Genomic DNA, 10000 nt, shown 5'->3' with positions numbered 1-10000 from the left:
GTTTACTGCATGTAGTGAGAGATAAATAACTACTAACAGCTGACAGGAATCTAAAATAAAACCAGAGAAGCAGAAAAGCAGCAGCAGTGATGAGAAGTGATAATGTAAATGAGTTCTGGGTAAAAGACTCGACGATGGAGTCCCGAGAAAAAAGCTCATTTCTAACGACAGAGAGGAGACGTCTTGGTCAGGGTTCAAAACTGTCCTGTCCTCTCTGATAAAATAACTCCACTCGTTCACAGAGCAGCCGAAAACAAAAAAAAACATCTGATAAAAAAAAGAGTCTCAGCTGCTCGATAGAGAAAAACACCGAGGCTTGTTTTCGCAGGGTGACACCAGCCTGTGCTTCACCTCAGATAATCCCTCACACACACACACACACACACACACAGTAACACACACACACACACACACACACACACACACACACAGTAACACACACACGCCCTGCCCCGCTCGGCTGCTTCCTGTTGACTCAGGTTGAGTTTTGACAGTGAGCAACAGAAAGTGAGTGTCAGCTGACTGCAGCATGGAGAGCACATCACCTTCTATTAATGTCTCCATTCATTTATTTCTATATTTACCTTGTTGATGATATCTCATTAAATACATCTGCCTCTGCCTTTAAAACATGACTGAGCAGATATCTGAATGTAGAGTTAGATTATTATAAAGGGAATATATTCAGCTTTTAGTCAATAGTTAAACTTCTTTATCACAGTAATGAACTGCTGCTATAGACACACATGCTGTATTATTAAGTTATTTTAGGTTTTTATTGTTATTTTATTAAAGTATTATTTAAGCCTGTATGGATTATTTATTACTATTGATTATTTAATCAATGTCACTTTATTACGCTGCTGCAAGACGAAGCCGAGGGTTCATTCCTGTTTATTTCATCACATGTCCATAAACATGCGTCCATTCTGTAAACTGGGTTGCTAAGGTGGTTGCTAAGGCGGTTGCTAAAGCGGTTATTAAGGTGGTTCCTAAGGTGGTTGCTAAGGTGGTTGCTAAGGTGGTTGCTAAGGTGGTTCCTAAGGCGGTTGCTAAGGCGGTTATTAAGGTGGTTGCTAAGGTGGTTGCTAAGGCGGTTATTAAGGAGGTTCCTATGGTGGTTGCTAAGATGGTTGCTAAAGCGGTTCCTAAAGTGGTTGCTAAGGTGGTTGCTAAGGTGGTTGCTAAGGTGGTTCATAATGCGGTTGCCAAGGCGGTTGCTAAGGTGTCCACTCTTATATTTCAGATGTGATTCAGCGACTATAGTTAGTTTACGTAGTTTGCAACGCCGGCTAGTCACATAAATGGCCGTGTGAATGTAGCCTTGGTTGCTAAGGTGGTTGCTAAGGTGTTTACTATGCGTCGTTCACATCGTCCAGTCTCGTATTTCGATTTTCGGCTCGAGAAGTTGGCTTTCGTTGGTTTTAAAGGACCAGTAGAAGATAAAGAAGGAGTTTTTATTCCAGTAGAGACTCAAAATATTATTATAGAAGCTGAAATATGTAAAATAATTAAGAGTTATTTAAACTACATGACGCTGATAATCCTTCACTACTTTAAGGGGGATTTTTCATGCAGGACTTTTACTTGTTATAGAGTATTTTTACATTGTTGTACCAAATTAAAGACTCAATAAACACTGATATAATCCAACTACTACTAACTGTTTCACTTTATCTCTGTAAATCATGTAAAGATATTATATTAGAGACTCACAATATTAATATAGAGCTGCAGATGTGCAGAATATGTCCTTTTTAAAACATTAAAAGCATTATTATGCATGATTATTATTGGATGTTTGGGTAATAAGACTTTATTGAGTATATAAACCTACATTACAGCATCAGGAATTAATTAATTATATCATATTAATCTCATTAAAATTAATTTAGAGCAGTAAACTGAGCATTATTACCCTCTGACATGTAGCAGAGTAGAAGTTTATAGCAGCATAACAAGGAAGTACTTGAGTAAATGTACTTAGTTACTTTCCCCTTGCTGTGACAGTGGCCTTAACCGTAACCATGGTAACCCTAGTAGCAGTAATAATAGCAGCAGCATTAACAGTAATAGTCGTGGGGGGGGGGGGGTGAGGGCGGCGGCCGCTCTTTTTGCACAACAACGTGCACGCTGTTATCTGCCATCTGAGGTGGTGGCGATGCTGTTGCCGCCTTTTAGCGTAACCACGGCAACACAGAAACCACAGCTTCTCATCAGAGAGGAACAAACAAATAAGTTCAGCCTCACAGATCTGGCACATCAAAAACAACACACACACACACACGTCGGGTTGTTGTTCACATCTTAGAGCAGGGGGGTCAACATGAGGCCCGGGGGCCAAAACCAGGCCGCTAAGGCATCCAAGCCGGCCCACTCTCCTTCCTACCCTCCTATCATATGTCCTTCTTTCCTTCCTACCCTCCTATCATCTGTCCTTCTTTCCTTCCTCCCTTTCTTACTTCTTTCCTTCTTTGTTTACTTCCCTCTTTCCTTCCTTCCTTCCTTCCTTCCTTCCTTCTTTCCTTCATCTTCTTTCCCTTCCTTCTTTCCATCTTTCCTTCATATTCCCTTTTCCTTCCTTCCTTCCTTCCATCTTTCCTTCATCTTCTTTTCCTTTCTTCCTTTCCTTCATATTCCCTTTTCCTTCCTTCCTTCCTTTCTTCTTTTTATCTTTCCATCCCTCCTTCCTTCCTTCCTGTCTTCTTTTCCTTCCTACTCTCCTATCATCTGTCCTTCTTTCCTTCCTCCCTTTCTTACATCTTTCCTTCTTTGTTTACTTCCCTCTGTCCTTCCTTCCTTCCATCTTTCCTTCCTATCTTCTTTTCCTTCCTACCCTCCTATCATCTGTCCTTCCTTTCTTTCTTACATCTTTCCTTCTTTGTTTACTTCCCTCAGTCCTTCCTTCCTTCCATCTTTCCTTCATATTCCCTTTTCCTTCATCTTCTTTTCATCTTTCCTTCCTGTATTCTTTTCCTTTCTTCCCTTGCCCTTCCTTCCCTCCTTTCTTTCCTTCCTATCAATTTTTCCCTTTCCATTCTTGTTTCCTTCCGTCATTCTTTCCCTTCCTTCCTTCCATCTTTCCTTCCTATCTTCTTTTCCTTTCTTCCCTTGCCCTTCCTTCCTTCCTTCCTTCCTTCCTTTCTTCCTTCCTTCTTTCCTTCCGTCATTCCTTCCCTTCCCTTCTTTCTTTCCTTGCCCTTCCATCTTTCCTTCCTATCTTCTTTTCCTTTCTTCCCTTGCCTTTCCTTCCTTCCTTCCTTCCTTCCGTCATTCCTTCCCTTCCTATCACTTTTCCCTTCTTTCTATCCTTGTTTCCTTTCCTCCCTTCCATCTTTTTATTGGTCCGGCCCATATGAAATCAACCCCTGTCTTATATGATCTTTCTTTTTCTTTTTTCTTTTTTCTTTTCTTTAAGCCAATCCAAAGTGAGGATACAGTAAAGTGGAGTCTGTTGCCGGGCAGGAAACACGAGACACGGCCGAGTGTGTTTGTCTTACCGAACGCTGTGGGCGACATCTCCTGCATGATGGCTCTGTACTCCAAATGATGACGAGACTGATTACTGGGACCTACACACGCGCGCGCACACAGACACACACACGCGCACACACACACAGGTAGAGGTTGTGTCATTCTGGCTCCTCATTGGCTCATCAGATCACATGTTATTTGTGATGGATGGTAGACTGTCAGACATTAGGGCTTAAAACTGTTGAACACTGAAAATAATAATATATAAACACTATTATCTATTAAATTTGGGTGGAATAACCTTTAATACTGAACTCTGGCTGATGTGTGGTGTCCAGAATTGTTTATTTTATAAGCTGAATATGATAAGATTTAATAATTTAATTAGGGCTGTCAGCGTTAACGTGTTAATCACGATCAGATTAATGCAATCCATAATCTCATTTTAATGTGTCAAGCCTTTTTGTCCCTTCTCCTCACCCGTAGACGGCTCCTCTAGCTGTAGCGCTATGCTTTGAAGTGGCCTCCTGCAGTAAACCTACCGCGCTGATGGAAAGTAAGAGAGCTACTGGACTTTTGAACGGCTTGTTTAACTTTAAAACACTTCCAGACGCTTCAGTTGACAAGTCAAAAGTAAAATGCAACCTGTGTCAAACGGAGTTTAACTACCACCGGAGTACGTGGAGTTTGAGTTAGCACCTCCACGCTAAACACCCAGGTGCAGCCAAGCCAGCCTCAGCTCCACCAAAGGACCATTTTGGAGTGTGGGAGTCGCAGCAGAGCCGTGATTGATTCCCAGTTAAGACACTCTGGTAAGAAATGCTTTACATTATGGGCTTAAAACTGCCTTCAAATGGAAAATAACAGGATTTTAAACATGCAGTTCAAAACGCGATTAATCGTGATTAACTATGGAAACTCTGCGATTAATCTCGTTAAAAAAAATTAATCATTTGACAGCCCTAAAAATTAATAATTTAAAATAAAATACAAGTTTCAACATGTTACAGTATAAACTCTGTGTGTGTGTTCTGTGTGTTTTTAGAAGCGGTATGATCGTACGCAGACGCAAAGATGGAGCGGAAATGTTTAAAATCTGAGTAAAACGTTGATAGAAGATTAAAAACCATCAATAAAATGGTTAAAGATGGTGGTAAAGCTGCTCAATTAATTACGATTTAGGGGCCAAACGATCTCAAAACTAATAAAAATGGGAGGAAACGATTTTTAATAATATAGTTTTGAGATGAGCGCATTTTATTTTGAAAAGCTTGGACTAATATCCCTGCTAGCGGCAGATCAAAGGCTGCTGCTTGGAGAGATTAATTAATTAAATGCAGCGTGTTTCTAAAGTTAAAAGCCCTAGCTGGTGGTGTCTGCAGGAGGGAAACCAGAGAGGGATCCCATCCTGGTCACAGCGTGGAGGTGAGGGTCATGTGACCGACGGATGCAGACGGTGTAATCTGAGTTTAATGGACAAACTAAACTAAACTAAAGCTGCACTGTGACAGAAACTCAGTGATTTGAAGATAACTGTAAAGGCTTTGATCGTTTCATAAACATGCTTGTTTGCTCGGGTCTGTTGACGTCCAGCGCCGGTCATGTGACCCTCACCCTGCAGGTCGCTGTGTCCTTTATAACCTCTCTCTCTCTCTCTCTCTCTCTCTCTCTCTGTGAACTGCAACCTTTACGGATGTCATACTCCACTTTCTCTCCTCTCATTTCCTGTCATCTCTCTGCTGTCACACCTCTGGTAAAAGTTTAAAAATAAAGCCAGGTGTGTGTGTGTGTGTGTGTGTGTGTGTGTGTTCCTGTTGGTCTATCATTGTGAGGACCAATTTGATTTGTATACATATATAAATACACATATATATTTAAGTAAGGACATTTAAACTATCAGACTTTCAGACTTGGCTTCATGGTTCAGTTAAAGTTCAAATAAGAGTGAAGGTCCTCATAAGTACAGATATGCAGGTGTGTGTGTGTGTGTTCTTGTTAGTCTATCATTGTGAGGACCAACTTGAGCTGTGTATTTTTTATTTATCTTTTTTAAGTGAGGACATTTTAAACTCTACACATGCATCTGAGAGGGCAGACTGAAGGTCCAGACTTGACTTCATGGTTCAGTTAAAGTTAAAAGTTAAAATAAGAGTGAAGGTCCTCATAAGTACAGATATGCAGGTATGTGTGTGTGTGTGTGTGTGTGTGTTACCTGGTGCGCAGGGGGAGGGGGGTTTGCTCAGGATGAGGGCGGCTCCGGCGGGGGAGGGGGGCTTGTTGTTGGTCGCGGGGGCGGCTGTGAGGTCCGAGTGGGAGGGGTCTGAGTCGCGTTGCCGCGGCGACCGGGCGCTCCAGTCGTCCAGTCCGCTGGAGGCCGCTGCTGTCGCCGAGCTGCAGGTGGCGCTCGCCTTACGGGGCTGGAGAGAGAGAGAGAGACACACACACACACACACACACACACACAGTTAATGCCACACTATAAAAAGATGTTTCAGGTCCTGATTAAAAAGTTGTCGACATGTGACTCTTATTTGCTGAGTCTAACAGTCTCGGTGCTGCTGTGTGGATTCAAATCATCAAAAATAACTTAAACTAATGACGCAGATGTTTAAACTCAGACAGACTCATCACTCTGTCGCTGTTTTTCAGAAACCAAAAACACAAAAATACAAAAATACAAAAACAACACAGGAGGACTGGAGGTGCTTTGTTTGTCCCTCACTAACCAGCGTAGCGGCTTTCCAGTACCTTAACTCTTAAACAGGCCTTACTAGTTATGTCATTAGCACCTCAAGTAAGGAAGGAAGGAAAGAAGGAAGGAAGGAAGGAAGGAAGGAAGAAGGAAGGAAAGGAGGAAGGAAGGGAAGCAGACAGGAAGGAAAGGAGGGAAGAAGGAAGGAAAGGAGGAAGGAAGGGAAGCAGGAAGGAAGGAAAGGAGGGAAGAAGGAAGGAAAGGAGGAAGGAAGGGAAGCAAGGGAGGAAGAAGGAAGGAAAGGAAGGAAAAGAGGGAAGAAGGAAGGAAAGGAAGGAAGGAAAGGAGGAAGGAAGGGAAGCAAGGTAGGAAGAAGGAAGGAAAGGAAGGAGGGAGGAAGAAGGAAGGAAGGAAAGGAGGAAGGAAGGGAAGCAAGGTAGGAAGAAGGAAGGAAAGGAAGGAGGGAGGAAGAAGGAAGGAAAGGAGGGAGGAAGGGAAGGAAGGGAGGAAGTAGGAAGGAAAGGAAGGAGGGAGGAAGAAGGAAGGAAGGAAGGAAAAGAGGGAAGAAGGAAGGAAAGGAGGGAGGAAGGGAAGGAGGGAGGAAGGGAAGGAAGGGAGGAAGTAGGAAGGAAAGGAAGGAGGGAGGAAGAAGGAAGGAAAGGAGGGAGGAAGGGAAGGAAGGGAGGAAGAAGGAAGGAAAGGAAGGAGGGAGGAAGGAAGGAAAAGAGGGAAGAAGGAAGGAAAGGAGGGAGGAAGGGAAGGAAGGGAGGAAGTAGGAAGGAAAGGAAGGAGGGAGGAAGAAGGAAGGAAGGAGGGAGGAAGGGAAGGAAGGGAGGAAGAAGGAAGGAAAGGAAGGAGGGAGGAAGAAGGAAGGAAAGGAGGGAGGAAGGAAGGGAGGGAGGGAGGGAGGGAGGGAGGAAGGAAGGAAGGAAGGAAAGGAGGGAAGAAGGAAGGAAAGGAAGAAGGAAGGGAAGCAAGGGAGGAAGAAGGAAGGAAGAAAGGAGGGAGGAAGGAAGGAAGGTAGGAAGGAAAAGAGGGAAGAAGGAAGGATAGGAGGGAGGAAGGGAAGGAAGGGAGGAAGTAGGAAGGAAAGGAAGGAGGGAGGAAGAAGGAAGGAAAGGAGGGAAGAAGGAAGGAAAGGAGGAAGGAAGGGAAGCAAGGGAGGAAGAAGGAAGGAAAGGAAGGAGGGAGGAAGGAAGGAAGGTAGGAAGGAAAAGAGGGAAGAAGGAAGGAAAGGAGGAGGAAAGGAAGGAAGGGAGGAAGAAGGAAGGAAAGGAAGGAGGGAGGAAGAAGGAAGGAAAGGAGGGAGGGAGGAAGGAAGGAAGGTAGGAAGGAAAAGAGGGAAGAAGGAAGGAAAGGAGGGAGGAAGGGAGGAAGGGAAGGAAGGGAGGAAGTAGGAAGGAAAGGAAGGAGGGAGGAAGAAGGAAGGAAGGAAAGAGGGAGGGAGGGAGGGAGGAAGGAAGGAAGGGAGGGAGGGAGGAAGGAAGGAAGGAAGGAAGGAAAGGAGGAAAGGAGGGAAGAAGGAAGGAAAGGAGGAAGAAGGGAAGCAAGGAGGAAGAAGGAAGGAAAGGAAGGAGGGAGGAAGGGAAGGGAGGGAGGAAGGAAGGAAGGAAAGGAGGGAAGAGGAAGGAAGGAAAGGAGGGACGGAGGGAGGGAGGGAGGAAGGAAGGAAGGGAGGAAGAAAGAAAGGAAGGACAGATGAAGGAAGGGAGGGAGGGAGGAAGGAAGGGAGGGAGGAAGAAAGAAGGAAGGACAGATGAAGGAAGGGAGGGAGGGAGGAAGGAAGGGGAGGGAGGAAGAAAGAAAGGAAGGACAGATGAAGGAAGGGAGGGAGGGTAGGGAGGGAGGGAGGAAGAAAGAAAGGAAGGACAGATGAAGGAAGGGAGGGAGGGAGGGAGGGAGGGAGGAAGAAAGAAAAGAAGGACAGATGAAGGAAGGAAGAAAGGAAGGACAGATGAAGGAAGGTACCTGTCTGCCCTGCTTCTCCTGGTCCTGGAGCCACTGCAGGTACGACTCGCGGGCCACCTGCTCCTCGATGGCCTCGTTGGTGGCCTCCCAGTCCGTCGCTCTCTTCTTGTCCTCTAACATCTGCTGCTCGATCCACGACTCCTCCGACGTCTTGATGGCCGACTTCATCAGAGTCTGCTCTGCGTACTGGAAGGGGGGGGGGGGGGGGGGGGGGTATTGGTTTAACTGGTCTGAGTGTGTGTGTGTGTGTGTGTATATATGTTGTGTTAGTGTGGGTATATGTGTGTATATGTGTGTATGTGTGCTAGTGTGTGTGTAACTGTGTATATATGTGTGTGTGTGTTAGTGTGTGTGTAACTGTGTATATATGTGTGTGTGTGTTAGTGTGTGTATATGTGTGTGTGTGTGTGTGTGTGGGTATATATGTGTGTATCTGTGTATATGTATGTATGTGTGTGTCTCTGTGTGTGTGTGTGCGTATATATGTGTGTGTGTGTGTGTATATGTGTGCGTGTGTGTGTTGGTGTGTGTGTTACTGTGTATGTGTGTGTGTGTGTGTTAGTGTGTGTGTGTGTTAGTGTGTGTAACTGTGTGTGTGTATATGTGTTGTATGTGTTAATGTGTGTGTGTGTGTGTGTGGACTAGTAGTGTATGTGTGTGTATATGTGTGTGTGTGTGTTAGTGTGTGTGTATATGTGTGTATATGGGTTAGTGTGTGTATATGTGTTAGTGTGTATATATGTGTGTGTGCGCGTTAGTGTGTGTGTGTGTATGTGTGTATATATGCGTATGTTAGTGTGTGTGTATGTGTGTATATATGCGTATGTTAGTGTGTGTGTGTGTGTGTATATGTGTGTGTTAGTGTGTATATATGTATGTGTGTATATGTGTTAGTGTGTGTATATGTGTGTATATATATATGTGTGTGTATATGTGTGTATTAGTGTGTGTGTACCCCGGGTTTGAAGGCCGGCAGTCCCAGTCCGACTCCGATCGTCGCCTTGTTCGGATTCACCACGGAGTTGTAGTGAATGTTGCGGTGGTAGCTCACTCTGATAGGCTCGTCGTTGTTCTGGTGGATGCCATGGAACGTGTTGATTGGTTCTGTGAGGAGGAAGAAGGTCAGTGATTGGCTGATGACCCAGCTTGGGGGCGGGCTCTAAGCAGACAGACAGACTCACCTGTGCTATACTGGTACACCTCCACCGGTCTGTTGTACATCTCAGCCATGGCTTGCATCTCGATGTGGTTACCGTGGCAATTGTTTTTCCTCTTCCTGTTGATGTATGTGGTGAAGTCCTCTGTCACGTAGTTGGAGAAATAGTCGGCGTTCTTCATCTGGATGGAAAAATAACAGCAGTCAGAGAGGGAGGGAGGGAGGGAGGGAGGGAGGGAGGGAGAGAGGGGAGGGAGGGAGGGAGAGAGAGGGAGGGAGGGAGGGAGGGAGGGAGGGAGGGAGAGAGAGAGAGAGAGAGAGAGAGAGAGAGGAGATAGAGAGAGAGGAGAGAGAGAAGGAGAGGAGAGTAAGGAGAGAGAGAGAGGGAGGGAGGGAGGGAGGTAGGAAGGAGGGAGGGAGAGAGGGAGGGAGGAGGGAGAGAGAGAGAGAGAGGAGAGAGAGAGAGAGAGAGAGGAGAGAGAGAGAGAGAGAGAGAGAGGGAGAGAGGGAGAAAGGAGAGAGAGAAAGGAGAGAGAGAGAGGGAGGGAGGGAGGTAGGAAGGGAGGGAGGGAGAGAGGGAAGGAGAGAGGGAGAGAAGGAGAGGAGAAGAGGAGGAGAGTAGGAGAGAGGGGGGAAGGAGAGGAGAGAGAGAGAAAGGAGAGAGAGAGGGGAAAGGAGGAGATGGCGGAGGGGCGAGATGAGAGAGGGGG

At 45.5% G+C, this 10000-nt stretch overlaps 1 protein-coding gene across 2 annotated transcripts in view; it reads right to left on the bottom strand.

The window, feature by feature from the left end:
- The window catches only part of otud5a (OTU deubiquitinase 5a), a 14283-nt gene extending 4811 nt beyond the window's left edge, over positions 1–9472 (bottom strand). The window contains exons 1-5 of one of the 2 annotated variants that reach the window (XM_053318225.1): positions 9316–9472; positions 9090–9238; positions 8135–8320; positions 5687–5891; positions 3501–3572 (exon numbers count right to left, since the gene is read on the bottom strand). In XM_053318225.1, the coding sequence (XP_053174200.1) occupies positions 3501–3572; positions 5687–5891; positions 8135–8320; positions 9090–9238; positions 9316–9472 (769 nt within the window). The remainder of the gene's footprint in view (positions 1–3500; positions 3573–5686; positions 5892–8134; positions 8321–9089; positions 9239–9315) is intronic. The other variant, XM_053318226.1, reaches the window with a different exon arrangement.
- Positions 9473–10000: the final 528 nt, after the last annotated feature.

The sequence above is a fragment of the Scomber japonicus genome, chromosome 4, assembly GCF_027409825.1.
Source record: "Scomber japonicus isolate fScoJap1 chromosome 4, fScoJap1.pri, whole genome shotgun sequence".
NCBI lineage: Eukaryota > Metazoa > Chordata > Actinopteri > Scombriformes > Scombridae > Scomber > Scomber japonicus.
Note: the sequence above shows the minus strand (reverse complement) of the source record. Positions and strands in the feature narration are given on the sequence as shown.